General features: G+C 42.3%; 3 protein-coding genes across 5 annotated transcripts; 1 reads left to right on the top strand and 2 right to left on the bottom strand.

Moving 5' to 3' along the window:
- Positions 1-2,883: 2,883 nt before the first annotated feature.
- LOC148332712 (prostaglandin D2 receptor 2) lies at positions 2,884-7,602 on the bottom strand. 2 transcript variants are annotated; one of them, XM_088301723.1, is made up of 3 exons: positions 7,450-7,600; positions 6,318-6,382; positions 2,884-4,411 (listed from the first exon to the last, which is right to left on the bottom strand). In XM_088301723.1, exon 3 carries the CDS (start codon positions 4,402-4,404, stop codon positions 3,061-3,063), a length of 1,344 nt encoding a protein of 447 aa, XP_088157849.1. In that variant the 5' UTR covers positions 4,405-4,411; positions 6,318-6,382; positions 7,450-7,600; the 3' UTR covers positions 2,884-3,060. The 2 variants fall into 2 exon arrangements, with proteins under 2 accessions (XP_088157849.1, XP_088157850.1); XM_088301724.1 differs by lacking the exon at positions 6,318-6,382 and having other exon boundaries at positions 7,450-7,602.
- A 2,081-nt stretch (positions 7,603-9,683) lies between these two features.
- On the bottom strand, positions 9,684-17,353 carry LOC148332711 (uncharacterized). The gene is made up of 4 exons (XM_088303118.1): positions 16,784-17,353; positions 15,492-15,664; positions 14,442-14,490; positions 9,684-13,861 (listed from the first exon to the last, which is right to left on the bottom strand). The coding sequence occupies exons 1-4, from the start codon at positions 17,037-17,039 to the stop codon at positions 9,789-9,791; spliced, it is 4,551 nt and encodes a 1,516-aa protein (XP_088159244.1). The 5' UTR covers positions 17,040-17,353; the 3' UTR covers positions 9,684-9,788.
- Positions 17,354-17,802: 449 nt separating this feature from the next.
- LOC148332710 (uncharacterized) lies at positions 17,803-21,415 on the top strand. Of its 2 annotated transcripts, XM_088303119.1 has the most exons (4): positions 17,803-18,459; positions 18,536-18,621; positions 19,425-19,476; positions 19,946-21,415. In XM_088303119.1, the coding sequence occupies exons 1-4, from the start codon at positions 18,165-18,167 to the stop codon at positions 21,076-21,078; spliced, it is 1,566 nt and encodes a 521-aa protein (XP_088159245.1). In that variant the 5' UTR covers positions 17,803-18,164; the 3' UTR covers positions 21,079-21,415. The 2 variants fall into 2 exon arrangements, with proteins under 2 accessions (XP_088159245.1, XP_088159246.1); XM_088303120.1 differs by lacking the exons at positions 17,803-18,459; positions 18,536-18,621 and adding an exon at positions 18,663-19,025.
- Positions 21,416-21,894: the final 479 nt, after the last annotated feature.

Raw genomic sequence — 21,894 nt, 5'->3', positions numbered from 1 at the left:
TTAGCGCATGAAACCCTTTCAAGCAATTCTTTCAACCTGCTGCCACCTTCTCAATTTGATTCTTCTCCTTTCTCACAACTTCCTGTTTAGAAGAGTACTTCTCGGGCATACCGAGTGAAACGTCCGACCTGCTCAATTTCACAAATTGATTTTATTTTGTACTCATTTTGTTTCATCAGTACTCGTTTCATCCCTCCAAGTGAGTTGCTATTGGTGGACATGCTCAAAGTTTTGGTTTGGGCAAGGAAACAATAGAAGAGAAACGTCCGAATTGCGGAGAGATTATCTGTTGACTGGCTGAGATCAAAAGGGAGCCGCGTATGTAGGTCTGACTGACTCTGTTTTAATCCTGTTCTCTTTTTATATTCATGATCTTCTTCTCTTTAATATTCTCTCCAAATTACAACTACCTCCATAATAATCCCACATTGGTTTTGACCCACATTACACCCACCACCGTGCGTGCGTCTGAGTGTGACGGAATCAGAAAATTTGGGTGGCAGTTGTGAGACAGTCAATCCAAATTAAATGTCTGATATGATCAAATCCAATCTTCCAGAAAGGTGGTCAAATGTTCAGCAGTGCAGATTTATAATGATTCTGGATTAGGGGATTTGAACAGCATAATCCTACTTGAACATGTTTCATGTTTAATGGATAGAATGACAGACTGCCCTCTAGCGATTAACAATTAAAAAAATCATTACGGTCCGCAGATGGAATCATTTTGCAAGATCAATTGCCAAATGCAAATCATGTCTTTGTTTAGAATTGACTGAAATCCTCCAAAAAATGATCTTTTTTTTTCATTACAATTAGATATTGATTTTTAAAAAAAATGTTTTTTCATATATTATGTCACAGTATTTCACGTACAATATATTTAATATTCAAACTAATACGTTATTGTTGTTGATTTTCTTCTTCTTCAAATATGTTTTTTTCTTTTTGAATTTGATGCATGCAACTCGTTCCAATTAAACTAAGACCTCCATCATGTTACATAACCTTTCCTTTTAACAACACCAAATAAGATTTTTGAAACTGAGGACACTCATTTGTTTTACACGGAGCCCCTCTGGTGCCAAAGTATGAGGAAATATTTTTTTTTTGCTCATCTTTTCCCACAGATTACTAATACATACCAACCGTTTACTAATTTGTACCCACAGTTTAGTAATCTATACAGACGTTTATTAATCAGTCCCACATTTACTGAACTGTGGGAACAGATTACCCGGATTCGTGTTTTTATATACCCTATTCAGTATTATTTTCCATTGCGTACTCTCTTATTTATCGAATTTATATGTTTGTCTGTATTATTGTTGTATTGCACTGGAGAGGGGAGCTCTCTAATCTCGTTGCACACTTGAGTACAATGACAATAAAGGGATTTCTAATTCTAATTCTAAAATATTCCAGTGGCTCGTCCGCCGACCAACAAAGAAGTAAGCAAACTTGTGCGTCGGGCGGGTGCACCCGGCGCCAACAATGTGGCTTGATCTAAAGTAAACAAAGAGTCGCTTCAGTGCAACAATAAATTAGAACATGCAAAGGAGGTGGCAAGACATGTACAAGGCGTGTCTGAAGAGCTTGGTGCTCGAGCCAAAGTCGACAACACGCTCAACTTCAAATACATTGCGGGCATTAAACCATAAAATACGTCTATTGGCAACATTGACGCATCTAATAAATAAACACAGGGTCATAACCATCTAACATCAGCACATTGAAAGTATTTTTTCTATTCCAAACGAGTGCGTGAGTCCACGACAGGCAAATTGTAAACACACTCGGTGGACACATTGCTCTGCGTTTGTCCCTCCACGAAGCAGGTTAGCCCATCAGCGAGAGCTCATTTACGTACAAGCATTTGTGAATTATAAAATATAAAAAATATAAATAAATAAATAAATAATAATAATAAAAAACTTAAGTTCATATGAGTTCATCTAAAAATCGCAGGTTAACGTCTCCAATAAAACAAAGAGGGTGTACAAAGTTTGAAGCGCTACAGACGGAAAATTAAAGGAGGCAAGCTGCTGTCAGAACACAAAACCAGTTCATCAATGGAGATAAAGATATGTGAGGCTATCATATATCTATTTTTAGACATGCAATATAGTTGACAAAAAAATAAAAAATAAAACAGCTTACATAGCTGTTATATAAAGCAAATCATTCCCAAAAATGAATTTCGAGCCTTGCTCAAAAGAATTGGGATGGGCCTTTGGCCTCGAGGACACGACGCCCGTCTTTTTCAAAACAATTTAAAATGCAGACTCGTCAGACCACACGGCGCACTTCTCCATTCGGCGTCAAACAGTTGCACATGAGTTTGAGCCCAGATAAGGCATTATTTCGCACAATGACGCCACTTTTTAACGCAGAACCGCCTGATTAAAGGCATCAAATGTTGATTTTCAGCCTTTCTCTATGCTGAGATTTTTCCAGATTTTCAGAATCTTTTTGTGATCTTTTGGACGGCAGATGATGTTGAGCCTAAATTGTATTTTAAGAAACGTACTTAAACTTTTTGGAACATGAAATGTGTTGTCTTTGTATTGTATTCAATTCAATACAGTTTGAAAGGATTTTCACATAATTGCATTTTCTTTTTAAAGAATGTCGCAGTTTCATTGTAATGTGAATTTCTTATTTATAATTATTGTTTCTTTTCTCCATTGACTCAGAGAACGTCGGGATTAAAAACACTTTAACTAAGCTTCCGTTTCTTTACTCATTTCACTACCATTGACGGCTAAAGACGTCAACGATTCTTTTTTTAATTTATTTATTTTTTTAACACGGCTGGTAGTGAATGAGTTAATTTCAGGAGCATTGACTAAGGCATTTTTAACAAAATAAAGCAGATCAATATCAGTCAAAAAGTTTAGTTTTAATACTCATGTGTTCCCCGTGTTTATTATATATTCTGTACAGGCAGAAGAGACATTCTTGAAACAGATTTACTCCAAAACAGACATGAAGTCAACGGATTGTACCTCATTGTTCGATTCAAAGTCTGAATGCTTCGTGGACATCCTTGAGGCTCGATCAATTGCAATTGGCACCAAATGTCGGTGGCGGGTCAGGCAAAGTCCGAGGGAATTGCGGAGCCTTTGGCGATCCGGGTGTCGCAAAGCAGCAACGTCGGCTGATTTGCGGCCTCTTAAGAGCTCGTGTGCTCCAAGAAGCAGACAATCGTTTTCCTCCTCCCTCCTCTACCAGTCCGTCAAAGACAGCGCCCAGGCTTTGTCTTATTCTCACGCAAAAGTGCGGGCAGCTGAAGGCGTACAGAATGGGATTCAACACTGGATTTAAGAATGCAAAGGTTGTGGCGAGATGCAATCCCAGCTCCACCACTTGAAGGTTTTCCTTCTGGTACAGGGCCGACACCTCAATCAGGCAGAAGATGTGATAGGGAGCCCAGCATAGGGCAAATACCGTAATCACAAACGTCACCATTTTGGTGAAGCTCTGGGACAGCTGGTTGTGATTGTTGAAACTAAATGAGGAGGTTAGGGACAAGGGTGACGACGGCATGGAGAACGATCGTCTCAAAGCGAGAGGCTTCAAACAGATGTTTGCGGTACTTGTCGCTCCCGATGCCTCGTTATTATTGGATCCGATGAATGTCTCGTTTAACGTGACGCTCTGCCGCATCCTCTTCCGACTCCTCTTCCTCAGGCTGAGAGCAATTTGGATGTAGCTTCCCGCAATCACCATAAGGGGAATCAGAAATGCCAGCAAGAGCTTCGAGACAGCCGTGGCCGTTTGCCTCACTTCGCAGTCTCTCTCAAGCGTGCCTTGCGATGTTTGGTACAAGGCAAAATTATGGTAGCACAGTTTCCGTTTATCCGCGGTCTCAGTCACCGAGCGAAATAAGAAGTAAGGAAATGTATTCATGGCGCCCCATAGCCACGCCAGCAAACCAACCTTCCACGCTCGCGCCACCGATCGATGATTCTGGCACCACACCGGTTTCGTGACCAAAATGCAGCGGTCTAGCGAAATGGCCGCCAGCAGGAAGGCAGACACAAACATGTTCAAGAAAAAGATGGACGCTTGTATTTTGCAGAGGGTGTTGCCAAGCTCCCAACTGTGGGAGGAGCCAAGGTAGAGGGTGAAGAGAGGAAGTGTCAGCGTGGCCAGGAAGTCAGACATGGCCAGATTGAGCACCCAGACGGAGGCCACGGTACGACGCTGCAGACGAAATCCCACCACCCAAAGGATCAGGGCGTTCTCCAAAATCCCGAAGCAGGAGAGCAGGCCATGCAAGGAAACGACGATCCAGTTGGTCTTGGTGTGGTTGTTCAGGGAATGCTCCTGCATGAGCTGCAGCAGGGGGCAATACTGAAGTTCCCCCGAGGCATTGGAGGTGACGGTTGTGTTGGACATGAGTGCTCTGGAAGAGAGAAGAGTTTGTGACTTTATGGGATGGATAACATATTCACACTTGCTCCTACGTTTGGCAGTCATAGTCACTCATCTACTTGTGCTCAATTACTTTTGACAAATTAATGGTATGTTAACTGTGCATTGCCAACCCGTTGGAGCATCATCATTGTGTAACACGACTCGTGACCGTCGTCGTTGATTTGCATGCTATTTTTTTTATCAGGGTAGGAAATCTTACTGTAAAAATATACCCACCCAATTGTCTGTACCGCTACCCGATGCTGGAGCCTATCCCAGCCTATCATCGGGCAGTAGGCGGGGGACACCCTGAACGGGCTGCCAGCCAATCGCAGGACACACGTTGACAAACAACCATCTGCGCTCACACTCATACCGAGGGGCAATTTTGAGTGTCCAATCAACGTGCCATGCATGTTTCTGGAACGTGGGAGGAAACTGGAGTACCCGGAGAAAAGCCACGCAGGCACGGGGAGAACATGCAAACTCCACACAGGAAGGCCGGAGCCGGAATCGAACCCACGACCGCTGCACTGTGAGGCCATCGTGCTAACCGGTCGGGCCACCGTGCCAATGCATCAATAAAACAGATTGAAAGAAAATAATCGAGATAAAATATAACAGTGGTCCCCAACCACCGTCCACGGAGGAGCGGTACTTTGGACCGGGCGGCACAGATGGGAAAAAGAAACCAACAATACGAATATTTCTGGTCAATCTGCTCGTCAAGATAATTTGTTTCGATTGAAGGTGTGACGCATGACCAAAGCTCTAATGGGACCAATATTTTTAGCGTCCATGAAAACAATGACAGTGCATCCGATCATAATTTGAATCCGAACGGTGATCGGATTCAAGACATTTTGTCCATGTCATCGTTGCCAGTAAGTCTGACATTTGTGCACCTTCATAACAAATACATTCTGAGGGTTGAGCAACCCCAGAAATGCAGAAGTACCTTGACAAATTTGAAATTTGTGGTTTTGTGGTCTCCCATCCAATTTTTCCGCTTCGTACGTGCGTCAGACTCTGAATTAAGTCACGCTCCCCAGGGAGGCGAAACATCCGATTCATCTTGAAATTCGGATGCGGACATTTACGAATATTAGTGGAAAAGACACGTCCACAAACCTGTCACATGTTTGTAGCCCAGCTGAACAGAAAAATATTTCATTAAGTTGATAGAGGAGGCGCAGTGAGTCGACTCGTCGAGTTTTTTTTTTCGGTGATTTTCATTGGTGGAGAATATCGGCGGTAGCACCCGTTTTTTTCCCACCGTTTGTTTATCATGGTTCTAAGTAGAATGCGAGAAACAATTGACTAAATATGGAATACTGCCATATTTTTTTTCAGAATCAGTTACTTATCACAGGTAACTGACACCACTTTCTTCTCCATCAGCGCCACGGCGCTTTTACACAGTGGGGCGCTAAGTGTCGACTGCTCACAGACAATCAAAAAGCTCTTCGGAGCTGAAGGCAGAGGGCACGGAGCGCGAGAGAGCCATCTTAGGTTGACAACAAAAGGTCTATGTGGGCATTGCGCTGGCCCGGATTGGATGATCTGTCTAAGGTGGAATCCCTCTTTTGATTGACAGCAAAAAAAAAAAAAAAAAAAAAAAAAAAAAAAAAAAAAAAAAAGCCTGTTTTGGTCTTGACAAACCACATTCCAGTCTTGGTACGTGATTACTCTGATTAGTTGAGCAGAGAACTTCTGAAATGCACACAAGACCACACGAGGAACACACTTTAATCGCTCATTTTTTTGGGGTCTTTTTTTTCTTTGTCTCTCTCTCTTCTCTCTATAAATAAATAAATAAATAAATAAATATATATATAGAAATATATATATAATTAATGAGTCTACTCTCATGATTAATAAAGGAACTAACTTGCCTGATTGTTTAGCTTTCCGTTGTGTCAATAACAAAATGCCGCTTGCAGAGAAACATCTTCATCAACTGAAAAGAAGCCAAAAAATAATAATAATAAATCAAATTGCAGACCAATGTTTCAACTACAATATTTACAGTAGCTTGTTATCAAGATGTATTATTGTCCGTACCCTCAGCTGATGTTCAAAATTGTCATTGCAATCACAGATTTAGGGTCTGTCCTGAAATTAGACACAATATGGTGAGGACAGTTTTGTTGTATTCTTATAAACATGATTAACCATACACGGTGTATGCAGAGAAAGTGATTGAAGCGTTATAAATATATTTTCTTGACACATTAAATCATTCTAAAACAACTGCTTTATTGTATAGATGATTTTGTAATTCAGGATACATGGCCAATGTAGTAAACCAAGCAAAGATCCAGATACAATATACATTTTATTATAAATTTCATATATATGGCTTTTAATAAATACAAATAAAAAAAACAAGTACGTATCAAAAATTGTCTTAGAGAAACATTATCGGCTCTATTTTGATGCTCAATGCAAGCATAGGGGCGGGCTTTTTTTTTTTTTGATGAATAAAGTGCAATGACATCCACCACAAACATTCCCAGAACTCCGAATCAGATCAAATTCACCATCTTTGTGTTTGAAATACCTGCTCCAACACTTCAACATTCTTCCAGCAGGCGTAGTTTAATCTACTTCCCGCCACCAATTTGTCAGGTACGCCGGGCGAATGTAACATGAACTGCTGGAACATCCAGCATGGTGCACAGAGTTGAATCAAATTCCCAAACTACATTGCCGAGGCTTGCGTCAGCACGAAAATCAGGATACGCCAGTTTTACGCTCGAGCGCAGATATGATGCCTCTGGGTATAGAACCCTAACATTTAAAAAAAGAATCTCGAAATCCATCACCCAAGTTTTATTTTTGTTTCATTTATTTATCATACTACACATACTCTATGTTCCTAATAGAGTAATAATTTTCCTAAAATAAAGGTCTTTCAGCCAAATGATTCAGCACTAAACTAACAATTCAGTGACGGAAATGATTTCACCGCTACACACAATTTGAGAGTCCAAACGCATTTATAGTCATTTGTGTCATACTCACCTAGACACGAGTGAGGCGTTAATTTGCTCCCTTCATACTTCCTGTTATTGCCTTACTGTCACAAGCGATCATCTCATCCTGTTTTGTCACTTCAGCCCAAACACACAGAACGGAACCTTGCTTGTCCCTCCCTAAATACTGATGGGGAGGTCTTGAAGTGAGGCAGGGCGTTACCACAAATTGGCTGTTATCTTTATTTATTAAGATTCTTAGAAAGGAAATGTCGCAGGGAACTGCAGGGAATGGGACAGGGGAACTAAATGATACCTGCAGTTGGTGATCGACTGTCTCATATTATCGTGACGTAAAACTCGTGTTGAATTGCCCCCTAAACGACAAGATGATACATTGCATTGCATTTGTTTACCAACACAACACCTCTGCTTCATAGTTTGTACAAAAATGAACTAATATTCCACGACCATCCCACCCCAAAAAAGTCATAAAATCAGCAACACTGGACACATGCATCTTTGTCGCCCTCTTGTGGTAGAATATTACAATAGTCACCACATTTACCTTTGTCCTATCGTTTGCCACGGTTGATCTTTTTCAGGGTGATGAGCAGTGGAGGCTTTGCCAAAAGGCCAACTACACGCTCAATTAGTCGCCAAAGTCAACATGTATTAATGAATAAAAGGCGCTGTCTAATGTGCACAACAACCAAGTTGTAGGAATAAAACGATAAAAAAGTGGAGGATTCAAGGTGATAAGGATGCTATTCAGATTATATTTACAAATAAAATACCACAGTGCTAAAACTTTATATTCATCATGCAACGTGACTGAGAAATAAATGAATGATATGTGGATGTGGTCGAGGAAGCTTCTCGACATTACACAGGAAGGGAAATTTGCTTGTTTGGGTTGTTTTATCTGTGACGCCACTAATAATAGTGTTGCAGATCACACCCGCTCTTGTCAGATGATAAGAATTTTTTTCATGACCTCATATGAACGAGAAAGTCAGCTTTTATAGGAAGTATATATTGTGTTTTAATTCCTTCATAAATAGTGGAGAAAAATATTCTTATTCATGTCCATGTTGTGTTTATCTATTTATAGTACATCCCAATTTAGCGTGAAACAAATAAACAGATAGAAAACACGATAGTAGCAATTTGTCTTCAAGAGTTGACAGGTTTGATGTAACTTGTTATTGAAAGTATTTGAACGCTTATGGTTTGAAAGGTGAGCCACATTGTTTTGAAATCCAGCAGAGGCAGCGTCTTTGCAACAATAAAATGCTGATATGACAAAACACATTTTTATTAATGATTATTCTTTTTCCATTTGTATTGATTCGAGTCACATATTTATATCTTGGATTCTCACAGTGCTCCAAATTCTCGATATAAAATACAAATTTGATGGTGGTGTCGTAATCTAAAGTTCCCAGTCACTCGAGCCAAATTACATTCCAAGTTACAGGAAGTTCTTTTCTTTGTTCCCTTTAATTTGACAATTAAACAATTTATAGTTCTAAAAATACATTTGATGATGTGATTACCATATTTTCCGGACTATAAGCCGCTAATTTTTTCCTAGATTTTGAACCATAAGGCTAATATAACGGTGCGGCTTTTCGGTGGATTTTTCTTTCACGGATAGGGGGCGCTCGATAGTTGAGAAAATAAAAATCTCAAAATCTAAATCTTGATTTTTTTTGTCTGTTCTGTTTTAATTGGCAGAGGTGTTGCCGTGTTAAAAGGCAATTTTTTTTTTTTCAACATAGAAAACTGCGGCATGCAGATCATTTCTTAATTTCGTAGACGGTGAATATTTTACCGCGTTTGATGGGACCAAATAGTGTTTTTTGAGTAAATTGTTCTCTCCAAAATGTACTGCATTGAGTAATCTGGTGCGATGTGTCACTTGAGAATAACGAGTTGTCCAGAAGTGTCTTGACCTATGAGCACTTTCTTCTTGGCATCTACATCACATAATGTGCATTGCAAATGACTCTTTGACTGTTGGCAATTTAATATTTTCATGCAGGAAAATATTGTGTGAAAGGAAAATACTGTCACCAAGTGACCTAAATTGTTCATTGCACAAACCAGTAAATGCCATAGGATTTTTTTAAATATAAAAAAGTGTGCAAATATAGTATCAGTTCATTTGCGTATACAAATCGGACTTCAGACACTGAAATGTTTACAAGGAACTCGATGGAAAATCTGGTTGCATATATTATAGAAACTTGACATATAAACAAGTGACATCCAAGTATATTCAAATAACTTTTTTTTTTATTTCACACATCATCTCTATATCAATGATTCCAATAAAAAAACTGTCACATTTGTATTTAAAAATGGCAACTTACAGCCTGACGATCATTTTACTTTATGAACATTTTTGACATGCTTTTTCAGGTGTCCAGACTGTGTAAAGTGTTTTGGGCAATGCGGGCAAGAATGCGGTTTCTCTCCTGTGTGGATATACTTGTGTCTTTTCAGGTTGTTATAGTCTAAAAATCCTTTCCCACAATATGGGCACCAGTGTCTTTTCTCCCCGTTGTGCCACCTCAGATGCACGTTTAGTTCGACTCTCCTTGCAAACTTTTTTTCACAAAGGTGGCATTGGAATGGTTTCTCCCCCGTGTGGATTCGTATGTGGGTCTCCAGATCTCGCTTTGTGAAGAAAGCCTTGTTACAGTTGCAGATATGGCAGACAAACGGCTTGATTTTCCCATGCACCATCTGGACATGTTTTGTGAGACCAAAACCATAAACAAAACCCTTCCCGCACTGCTGGCAGACGTGAATCCGGTCATCGCGATGCACTCGGACATGTCGTCTCAGACCTTTGGCGTCAGGGAAGCACTTGCCGCAAAGTGTACAAGAGAACGGTCTGTGGCCGGTGTGGAGGCTGACGTGGCTCTCCAGAGCAGCACCGCTACTCAGAACACGACCACATTCGCCACATTGGTTCTTGAGCAGCCGCTCACCAATGGCAGCGAGAGGCTGCATCGGCGTTACAATCGCCGCGGCTTTGACATGTGTCGGATGGTGAGAAAGATTTGGCGAGGAGACGGCCGGGAGATCGGGAGATCTTGGGATGCTTGTCCCTTTCTGGAAAAGTGATGACCTCGTTTCTCTTAACGAGGCGGCTTCTCGAGCTCGAGTCCACACCGGTTGGGAAGATTTGTTTGGTGTTTCATCGCTGGCGTAATGGTTTATTACTTGATTACGTTTCTTTAATTTACTTGGCTTCGATTTGTCGACAGTCTTAGCCTTTGTCGCTGCGGCTAACTTTTTTGCATTTTCTCTCTCGACATTCTTTTCTGACGCAGTACACGTTTGATTTAATCTAGATTTCTTAGCAGTACTCGCTCTGGTGTTACGTGAACACCGAGCACTTGCGGGAGACGTTTTCCCCAAAAATAACGTGGTGGATTTTCTTTTTAGCGGTCTGGAGGTTTGCTCTTCTTTCGAAGCGTTGCAACTTCGGAGTGATTCAGAATAAGGCGTTTTCGCGGGGCGGGCAATTTGAATTAAACTGGACTCATTTGGACTGACGGCGGGTAAGTGGGAGTTTTTTGGACAAGTTGTCCTAGGAGGGGGAAGATCCTGAGCGCAATTTGATTGGCTATTTTGAACACCAGCATTTTTCTTCGCAGAGACAAATCTCTTAGGACTCTCAGGTGGGACTTTAGTCTTGAGAGAAGTGGTGGAATCTTTTCTTGTGCTTGACCTGAGACACACGGTCGTGGCTTTCAACTTGTTGGGGCTCGCCTCCTGTTTAATCCTACTCGAACTTTCAGTGATGACAGCAGGGAGTGTTGTTTGTGTTTGTTTATCTTTGGTTAAACCTGACACGGGACTCTGATTAAAATCTCCCGACTTTTCACAGACACTATCATTGGTACATGGCTCGGACGTACTTAGCAGGGATGATTTTGTCTTTATCAGGTCACTTGTACCGGGAGTTGATTTTGACCATGGATATAGGGTCGATTCAAATGTTTGACTTGCAGAATTTTGGGCGTCTCCCGTTTTTAGACTGTTAGACTGTAAAGGATGATTGGAGTTGACATGGGTGGTGTTGGTTTCGGTGTGTGGCAGTGGGGGGGTAATTAAAGCACCATCAGCAAGGAAGTGAGTTTGGCTCAATTGTAAATGAGGATCCGATATGTCCCCGGCGGTGGCGTTTAATTGGAAATGAGCAGAACAGCCAATTGGTGAAGCGCATTCCCGCCCTCCATTATTGATCATTTCCTCATTCTGTGGATAAATTGGATGTGCTCGGTCAGCGTCAGCTGAACACACAAAGTCCATTGTCGATTTCTCCAAGACTGGTTGGGCCACACTGGAGGGTGAACAGGATGACGAAAAAGTGTCTGCTTCCTCAACCAATATGGTGTCCGCTGGTGCCATCTCTGACACCGAAGAGGCGTTTTGAATTTCAGTTTCGTTTGATTTGAGACACATGCTGGTTGAGAATGCAGACTCTTCTGATGGACGGACTTTTGGGTCGGATGCCCGGTCATCGACCACAGATGAGGTTCTGCGGGGTGGGACGACTTCAGATTCCTTTCCACGTGAAAGTAAAATGGATCTGGAGGCCAATGCCAGGCATGGTAGCGTATCTAGTCCGATTGATGGGTCCAGTGGGAAACAATTTATCATGAGACTTTTAGCCGTTTGTTCCCCAAGAGTTGTTTGTAAATGTTCACAAATGCTCGTCTGCTGCGACGAACATTCCGGCTGCGAGGGTGACAATGTGGAGATAGTAAATGGGATGCGTCCAGTCTGCGGTGTTGTTTTCGTTTGCACACACAAATTTGGGCGCTGTGACGATGACAGAGTGACATCTGGTCCAAATGAATTCTGGTTGGTCGGTGCAACGAGCATCTCAGACACTTGGGGATCATTTTCGAGCACAGCTGAAGCTCGGGGAATGATTATTTTGATTTGCGTGTGGGGTATTTGGCATGTCCTTTCTTCTGTTGTGTCAGATGGGACAAGGGGAGCAGCCGTTGTGAAAGTCAGATCATTTTTGCTTTGGGAAACTTCTGAAGAAGGCGTTTGACACTCATCGTGGAACGTAGCAGTTGGGGCAATTATATGTTGTGGAGGAACGGATGGCGATTCGGACAAAACTATGATATTATCCGGGACAGGGTCTCGTGTCTGTAACGGTGCTGCCGATATACTTGGAGAGCGGGGAGAGCGTTGCTCCAGCGCGGGTCTTGCTGGGGCAGTCAATGACGATGTAGAAGGAATGTCAGAAGACGTAACGCTATGTTGTTGTTGGAGCGCCGTCGGAGCTCGGATGTGGGACTGAGAACTGCTGGATTTTGTTGTAGACGTGACAAACAGTGTCTTGTTTGCTGACACCTCATCCACACCTTTGTCACTTCGATTGGCGGTTGGTGGTGACTGGGATGGGAACTGGGTGGGTAATGGGCACTGGGCCGCAGGTGGTAAGGCTGCAACAGAGAGCGTTTCATTTTCACGGGGGGAGGTAAAATTTGGTGCGGACTGATCCATTGCTTCAACGAGGAGTGTCGCGTCTTGAAGCGTTACCGAGGTGCTCCGTCGCTTGGATAACTTGGATGCGGATGGGTTGGCACTGCTCGGGGTATGAATCGCCGCTTCTTCTATTTCCACGCAGGGATGCTGAAAATATAAACCTGTTTCGGACAAAGAGAACGCTGAAACAAAGAGAGGTGAAGTGTGATAGTCCGCTCGGTCTTCCGATGCCGTGCTCGTTCTCTTTTGTATCGAAGGTGAAACAATGATGACCGTGTCTTCGGGTTGCTCCGACGAGACTTCCACAACCCAACATGAAGACGTGCTCTCGTCGCAAACGGAAGGTGAATTATTCACTTGATGTATTCTTTCCTCAGGACCGTTTGGAGGGCACCAAAGTGTTTTTATGTGGGTCTTTTGCAGGCGTGTCACTTTTTGGGAGGACGGTTCGCTCTCTTTTCCGTTTTGGTTCACAGGCCCTTGGGTTTCGCACGTGCTCTCATGTTTTGTCGAGCTGCATTTCAATGGTTCTCCTTGCTGTTGTGTGTCCAGCAGTGTCGGCTCAACAAAAACACATCGTTGCGCACTGACAAGCGGTTTTTCACATACTGATGGTTGCTCAATTGATGCCTTCAACTGTTCCTGGAAGGTTTTTCCTGGACTTGCAAAGCCTCCGGTCACCAATTTGGCCAAGATTTGACCAGCTCTGGCATCCACTTCCATTTTATTACTTATTGTACCAGGTGACTTGAAATCATTGACTGGCGCTATGGAGCAATGACGTGCCTCATGTAAATTATGATCCTGTTCCAAACTGGGGTCAACTGAGGGCACTTGCGTCTCCTGTTTTTTTCCGTCCTCTCCATTTAAACTTAGTTGGTCAATCTCAAAGCCTTCGGTTTCATTTCCACAAACAGTGGTTGGTGGTGAATCTAAGAAATGTGAGGGGGGGAATAATAAAAGGAAATTAAAGGAGAAGTTCACCTCAAAGTTTTCTTTTCAATACGTGCTATGTAGCTCCACTAGTCTAAACACGGTATTCTGATTAAGATTGCGATTGTGGAATAGAATTAAGCAGCAAATCCACCAGTTTTTATTATCTCAGGGGGGGCGGCCATTTTGCCACTTGTCGTCAACCAAAAATGACATCACAGTTGCTCAGGGCTCAGATAATGAGCAATGACGGCTCACCAGTATCCTGAGCCATGTTTGGTCATGACCTAAGCCACGAATAATCGAGATGTCGTTCTCAGTCGACAGCGACTGGCAAAGTGTTCCCCTCCTGAGATGGAAAAAAAACGGGTGGATTTTCCTTCTTAATTTATATTCCACAGTCGCAATATTAATCAAATACCGTGCTTAGACTAGTGGGGCCGCATAGAATATATCGGAAAGAAAACTTTGGGGTTCACTTCCCCTTTAAGACTGGCACAACATTTGCAATTCGCACATTTTTGAAGTACAATTCAAAAATGCGTGCGTCAATATTTTCAGCCAGCTTGGACTTCTCACCTGAAACGGCACACAATGTGTTCCTGCTGATTACAGTGCATTCTGAATCCTGTAAAATAGAGAAGAAAAAAAGAAACATAAGACAATAATAAAGCAACTATCCGTCCATCCACTATCCAAGCCGCTTAATAACTGCACACAGAATAAAGATGGAGCAGATGAAGCAAAAACCAAACCACTCAAGCCTTATTACTTCTTTGCATTCTATGGAGCCTACCCTATCTGTTTTTCCAACGAGAACCCTCTCATTAGTACACCCTGAAAAAGTTTGCCAATCAGAGGGCACAAGTAGACAACCATTAATGCGGACATTTGCATGTGTGGACAACGTGGAAGGAAACCAAAAGAAAAGTTAAAGGAGAAGTCAACCCCCAAATTTTCTTGACAAGAATATGTTCTATGCAGTCCCACTAGCCGACACATGGCATTGCGGTTAATACGGCGTTTGCAGAATAAAAGTTGAGCAGTAAATTCTCCCCGTTTTCAGCCATCTCAGGGATGACCATTTTGTCACTTCTGTTGACTGAAAATGACATCACAGTAACTAACGACCAATCGTGACTCAGCTTCAGAAAACATAAGCAGTGATTGGTTGTGACCTGAGACCTGAGCAACAGGCATGTGATTTTCAGCTGACAGCAAGTGACAAAATCGCCACCCCAGAGATGGATTAAAAAAACAAAACAATGAATTTTGCAGCCTAAAACACTTGAATGCTTAGTCACCTTACAAGCGATCATTTCTACCATAGACACTGCCACTATTTTTTCCCCCTTAGAATGTCAGCGTGCTTACTTGAATGTCATTTCTGGTGGATAAGTATTTTATTAATTCTCCTGTCCTTTCGTATAAAGTGTTTCAAGAATCCAGGAAAATTCACAAAACACACTCATAAGAAATGAGATGCACTGTAAAGAGGCACAAAGATGCCAAGCCAGACAATTTATGAATTCTGAAGCATCCGTTAGAAGTCAAGTTTTACAATTTCGAGCCCTAAAAATACATCGATGTATTTTACATTTTAATATTGCAAGCAGAAGTTATACACACCTTGTGAGTTGGAAGTGAAATTGGCAGCTTTGAATGTGCATCCTTTGTAGTGTCATAGTCATGGTCCTTCAGCGGGGAGTACACCAAGTACTCTTTCTCACATCGTTTGTTTTGTTCGGCTATACTTTGCTCCTCTGGTTGCACTTCCGTCAAAGGATAACCAGGAAGAATATCTGCGAAATAATATGCAGGGTGAAAATAATATCCTAAATCACTACACAAGTTATGATGCGTCAAGACAACTCAAAATTGGCTATGAGACATTACGTTTGTCACGAGACATCTGTCGGCCCAAAATCGAGATACATTCACGTAGTCTGACTTCGGCATAACTTGAATACATTTCTCCGTGGCATTTTCACATTATTTCTGTCTCTAAGGCAAAAATAGCAATGTGTGGAGTATGTTCCTACCAATACATCTGGAAGAAGCGCTACACGAACATCAGAATGCGATGGTGATGGTGTAGCGGTACATTTGCCAGACTTGTGTGCGGGCAGCATGGGTTCGGTTCCCACTCAGTGACGGTGTCTATGTCTACTCTGTGACTGGCTGGCGACCAGTTCGGGGTGTAGTGCGCCTTTCGCCCGTTGTCAGCTTGGATAGGCCCCAGCACCCTCCCGCAACCCTGTCCAGGATAAGCGGTGTGGAAAATGACATGATATTTCCATGTATTCCCTTCGACCCTGAACCACAGTATGATTCCCAAGGCAACGGAACATTGACGGAACATTGACGTGACGTCTTTGTCCTCGCCCACCCCACATCACCAAAAAAAAAAAAAAAAGACCAAATAAACAAGGATGATCCTTGCAAAAGCAGTAGTAAACATACTTGTTAGTAACCCAAAACATACAAACACAATAAACATGGGTGACAAACATGAACAAATATATTAGAACGCGTGACGTCATCAGCAGGCGCGCAAGACACAAAAGGAGCCCGATCGCAAGCGGATCACATCACGAACCGACACCGGAAGTGCAACTGCATAAATTGCCGTCCAACCACACACACGAACACAAAACAAAATGGAGGGAAAATAATGTTAGCCACTGTAACAATGTGCGCATTCTTTAAGCGTTAAGCTTAGCATGGATGCGTTCGGGTGGACTTTCTCTCATTTATCACGCAATGCAAGGGTATTATCTGAAGGGTTGCCTCCTACGACACGAAGTCTACAGATGAATGTAGCACATCCGTCTCATAAAACACATCTTCAAGCATACCTTTGAGAAAAATTTATCCAATTAAGATTCTACTTTACGACTCAGAAACGCATTAAAACTCACCGCCTTGATCGGCTGTATCACGCATCTTCGGACGGACACTTTGGCCAGACTCGCCGATTGCCATGGTTTTCGTTTTCGCATCCTCCATTTGTCTACATGTTGTTTTGAGGGCCTCGTTCTCCGTCTTGACCTTTGACAATTCAGCCTTTAATTCATCAACCACACTTTCGAAAAGTTTGGTAGTTTCTGCGATTGTACTCTTCACTATACTCTCCATAAAGGAAGCGAACTTGGTTTGAAAATCGTCCGTTGACATCGTATTATGTTATTCTTTCGCTTGAGTTAAGAATCACGGGTCCACTTTTACGGCATTTACAAGATTAGTCAATATATGGCGTAACGACCGTCTTCAACATGGCCTCCGGTTTTGTACCCGCTTATTGAGCAATAATATGCACAGTCCGTTTTAAATTTGCGAACAGCAAAATGCGTGACGCACGTCTAACTGCGGTCTTGTCTGGCGACGAGCAACGCGCATGCGCAGCCCTCGGAGTCAAATAGGACGCCGTCTTTTAGTTCCATATTTTTTTAAAATTGAGGCCCACAAGCTTTATAAGCCCTTCGAAGTCATAGAGTTTCCGTTTACATTCGTATTGCGGGTTTATTAAGAATATGCATTGGAAGTAAATTACGCCTTATGTCCTAACTTGCATGCCGTAGCTAAAACTCGGAAGTACAAATGTTAATGTACGGAAGTAAAAAGAAATACAATAACAGTTGACTGGAATTTTGAAGTTTTTGATTTATTTACATGGGCGAAAGTATAAGGCTAGACACGTTTTAATTTAGTAAGTTAATAAATGACCAACAAACTTCACAATATATGCGCCAAAATAGGTTGGTGTTACAGTTCAGAAATGGCAATGAATTTTGTGACTCCATTAACCTGGAGAGATGAGTTACATGGTAATGACAGCCAAAATTCGACAACGACAAAAAGCGGACTTGGGCAGCATTTGGGTTTCACTTAATGATAAACGCGTTTTGTTTTTTCATTGTCTTAAGCGGCCACCGTACCACGTCACTGTCAACAACAAGCAGCTCGTCAAACTTCAAGTATTGACCAAATGTGTTTTTTTTTAACACTAATTTCATTTACTCCACTTTCCTTTCCTGGGAACATTTTCATAGCGTTCGCTATTATACTTAAATCGAACGAAGACCGTTATTTGGTGGCCAATGGAATTGATTAATTAGCATAAGCTTGCTAAGCGAAGGCAGGCAAGTATCCGCTGCTTCGCTCACAGCAAGCGGAATTCACGCAACAAGACGAATCTAAGAGTGGCGATTACCGAGAGGAACGACCATACTTCGATTTTACGTGCCAAGCCAAACTTTCATTTTGGAACATTTTTATACAAACGTACCCCGAGTTGCCGTCATGGCAGACTTGGACATCCTCGTTGTCACCTTCCAGACGCAGCTCCTCGACTTGATGGAGACTATGACGAAGACCGCCATGTACAAGGTCACGCAGCTGGTAGAGGACTGCTTTTTGGATGAAGTGAAACGCAAGAATCAGGAGTTGGAGACCCTGAGGATAAAATTGGAATGCGCTGAGATGAAATTAAATGATCGTGGTGAGAAAGAAGGAAATAAAAATGGCACGTTTGATGAGACTGCAAGTGATGACCATGGGAACGCTTCAGAAGAAAGCCTTGAAGAACAGCCTGGTGGTGAGAACTGACAGAAACGAGCACTTGGAAAATAAAGATGACAAAATAAATGATTATTCAATGCTTTTATTTCCAGATGTTTTGCCCTCCAACCCAAGCTGTGAAATAGAATCAGAGGCAGATGAACCCTCAGCTATTCTCACCCAAGAGGAGGACACGCATGTGATTATCTCACAGCAGACATAAAATATACCAAGAGCGCATTATATACAGTTGTTCCAAACATTCATTTGCTTGACAGATGGGGTTTTGTAGTTTTTGTAAGCACATCATTCCCTTGCCCATTACACAAGTATTGAAAAGCTGACGGCAAGCAAAAGCAAAAAGTTTTCTGTCACAGTCTGCATTTCAGTGCCAGTTTGAGAAGTTTTATGGTTGTGGCACTGCTCTAAATACAATTGACGCTATCCATGGAAAGTTTTTTGAAAAATATCAGTTTTATATAAAACATGCAGCGCAAGACCTGCTTCTTACCGCCAACTGTTGATAACAGTTCCCAGAGAGGAGACTCTACAACCTCATTGAGCATCATAAAAAGCCTGGGGCATTTTAACGACCTGGAGTTGGTACGGGTACATCTTTATCTCTCTCAGAAGTGTCTGCTAAAACAGGCTTTTGTAAATGTTTAGTTGTGTTACACCGCTGCAGATAACGTTCCTTGACTTGACGTGAACACCTACTCGAACAATTTGGTGTATTTTGTCAGTTGGTGAGATGTTTAAGAATTGCATTGGAGCAATGTGACGGCCAGAAAAACTTCTTGCCAGGCGTCAATCAAATGACACTTGAAATGAAATATGAAAAGGGAAGCATATATTGCCTTTTGGGGTACCCTGTATGTATATGAATATCATACATCAAACCACTTGGTTTTCTCAGGAGATTTGTGGTTATTGAAATGAAGAGTGAGGCAAGTGAAAGTTAGCAACATGGTTACAATTATTTTGTGTCTGTCCTTTTTACAGAAAGATGAACCTGCTGATGTGATGCCGGCTGCTGATGTGAAAGATGAAGTCAGTAAGTTTGAACTTTCCTCAGAATGTGGCAGTATGAGGTGTTTCCCCCCATAGCGAGCATAATTGAGAGAGTCCTTAACACACACACACACACGCGCACCCCCCCCCCCACACACACACCTCCGCATGATGCAGTACAGTTATTCAGCCCTTCAAATTTACACTTTTACAATCTATTAAATCAGGGGGTCAAAATAAATTTTCACGGCCCACTTTTCAGTTTTTTATTTCTAGAAAAAAATGTTTTTTTGTGTTGTGTTGATTCTTATCAACAATGCAATTTTGTTTGTTTGAAGCCTGCAATTTGTCAATAGGTTCAAAGGGGCCAAATATTTTTTGCAAGCCATTTTATGTGCAATTTGGCTTTCAATTGTAAAAGCAGCCTAAGACTTTCTGGTAACTTTTTAAAAATGAAAATAATCCTTCATCCTTGGTGAACTCGTGCTTGAAACAATTTTTCTCATTCTCAGGTGAAGAAGCATCTGATTCTGTGTGTGTGAGGTTTAATGCATATCCAGGTGATAGCCAGGAAACCAACAAAAGTGATGTTTTTTTAAAGAATGAAACAGAGAAAGACCTGCAGATATCAAATGTATACACCTTCTCCGAAGGCCTGGAGAGCTTGGACACGACTACAGATGTGTCTGCGGAAATGCACGCCGGCTGGAAAGTCCTCACGCTTCATCATCACAGAGTTCCACCTGACTGCGAGTGTGATACTGCCAAAAGCAATTGTTCTTTACAGCCAGCCAAGAATGAGCCGGTCGACTCCGTTGTAAAAGATGACAGGAGTCGTGTTAACACAAGCAGAGATCCGATTTCTACCTCCGAGTCGTCCTCCTTGGAAAATCCAGACTCGCCGAGCGTTCCAATTAAGCGGGAGGTTTTCGTGGCCTCAGATGGTGGCGTTAACACTCAGCGCGTGAGTAAAAAGGCAACAACAAAGTCAGGAGTTGCATCCTTCTCATGTGCAGTTAGGCAAAATCCAAATTTCCATAAAACTGTCATGCTGAAAGGAATCAAGCCGCCTTCTAAAGACACCACATGTGACAGACGGCAGGCTTCGGTGAAACATGTCAGCCAACCCTCGATAAAGACTCCTCCCCCGCCGTCAAACAGCATCGCAACATTGTCCCCAACTCACTCTCAAACCTTCAACTTAAATCCACTGAACAAAACTCCTTCCACATCAAAAGCGATGCCCCCTACTGGACTGTCGGTCCAGCGGGATCACCTTGCACACAAATTATCTGCCGCGCTCTGGCTTAACAACAGAGCACAGCCTCCATCTGCAAACTGGCATCATGGACATCGTTTATCCCATCCAGACAGTCACCCTGGTTTCAGGCACTCCCTGCGCTGTGGCCAGTGTGGCAAATGTTTCCCCCACCCGAGCAACCTAAAGGCGCACCTGCAGACTCACACAGGCGAGAGGCCTTTCTGCTGTTCTTTGTGCGGCCGCAGCTTCGCCAAGCTGAGCAATCTCAAAGCCCATCGGAGAGTCCACACCGGAGAGCGGCCATACTGCTGCTTGGTGTGCGGCAAACGCTTCACGCAGAAATGTAACCTGAAACGACATCAGAGGATACATGTTGATGAATGATGGGCAGGCAGCAGTCTTGAAGCAAAACAGTGTTTGGGCTTCTGAGGATACTTCAATTGCATTTAAAAGACAGGACATGTGAAGTGTTGTTAAGTGTAATTTACAACAACAACAAAAAAAGGCCAAATATTTATTCCGTGAATATACCAATTCAGCCGGATTCGAAAATTTGACAGAGGGGCCGGACCAGAAGCAGATGGATGGAGTGATTTGGTAACCTCACCTCAGCGGAGCAAAAAAAATACATTTCATTTTAAATGAAAGTGAACAAAAGCATTACAACAATATGTATGTCTTTGAAAAGCCACAGTAGTTAGAAAATAAAACATGAACAAGGTTTATTCATTTAATTTTTTTAAAGTTGGGCGGGCCGGATTAAAACGTTTAAGGGGCCACATGTGGCCCCAGGACCGTAGTTTTCCCACTCCTGCACTATATTGTAAATTCCGTTATTAGACATTTTGTTACATATTCATATATGATGTGTCGTTGACATGATGTGTCACTGGAAACTGTCACTTGTGTCGTGCAGAGTTAAACCTGATCTGTTTCTGGTGAAGTTGCAGCCACAAATTGCAGGCGGCGCAGAGGATAACATTTTAATCTCATTTTCAAAGGACAGAAATAGCGAGCAGAAGCTATTACATCTGTGTGTGTGTGTGTGAGAGAGAGCGAGAGATAGGAAGATAAATGTGGTTTCAAACAGTCCCTCTGTTGTAGATGCTATCGCCTCTAAAGAGAGATTTATGTTGGTTCCAAGGAGAAATCCATTACCCATTGGGAGCAAGTGGGAAATACTTTCACAGCAGCCCTGTT

The sequence above is a fragment of the Idiotropiscis lumnitzeri genome, chromosome 8, assembly GCF_059441095.1.
Source record: "Idiotropiscis lumnitzeri isolate Australia: NSW breed Sydney's pygmy pipehorse chromosome 8, RoL_Ilum_1.0, whole genome shotgun sequence".
In the NCBI taxonomy this organism is placed as follows: domain Eukaryota; kingdom Metazoa; phylum Chordata; class Actinopteri; order Syngnathiformes; family Syngnathidae; genus Idiotropiscis; species Idiotropiscis lumnitzeri.
This window is presented reverse-complemented; position numbering and strand designations above follow the sequence as displayed.

What these genes read in the sequence shown, in the direction of transcription:
- LOC148332712 (XM_088301724.1), bottom strand. Translation starts at nt 4,404, where the DNA reads ATGTCCAACACAACCGTCACCTCCAATGCCTCGGGGGAACTTCAGTAT.
- LOC148332711 (XM_088303118.1), bottom strand. Translation starts at nt 17,039, where the DNA reads ATGTCAACGGACGATTTTCAAACCAAGTTCGCTTCCTTTATGGAGAGT. An exon ending in TTTCACTTCCAACTCACAAG is followed by an intron (nt 14,491 to 15,491) that starts GTGTGTATAACT and finishes TCTATTTTACAG; the next exon opens with GATTCAGAATGCACTGTAAT. An exon ending in CACATTGTGTGCCGTTTCAG is followed by an intron (nt 13,862 to 14,441) that starts GTGAGAAGTCCA and finishes CACATTTCTTAG; the next exon opens with ATTCACCACCAACCACTGTT.
- LOC148332710 (XM_088303119.1), top strand. Translation starts at nt 18,165, where the DNA reads ATGGCAGACTTGGACATCCTCGTTGTCACCTTCCAGACGCAGCTCCTC. An exon ending in CCTTGAAGAACAGCCTGGTG is followed by an intron (nt 18,460 to 18,535) that starts GTGAGAACTGAC and finishes TTTTATTTCCAG; the next exon opens with ATGTTTTGCCCTCCAACCCA. An exon ending in TGATGTGAAAGATGAAGTCA is followed by an intron (nt 19,477 to 19,945) that starts GTAAGTTTGAAC and finishes TCTCATTCTCAG; the next exon opens with GTGAAGAAGCATCTGATTCT.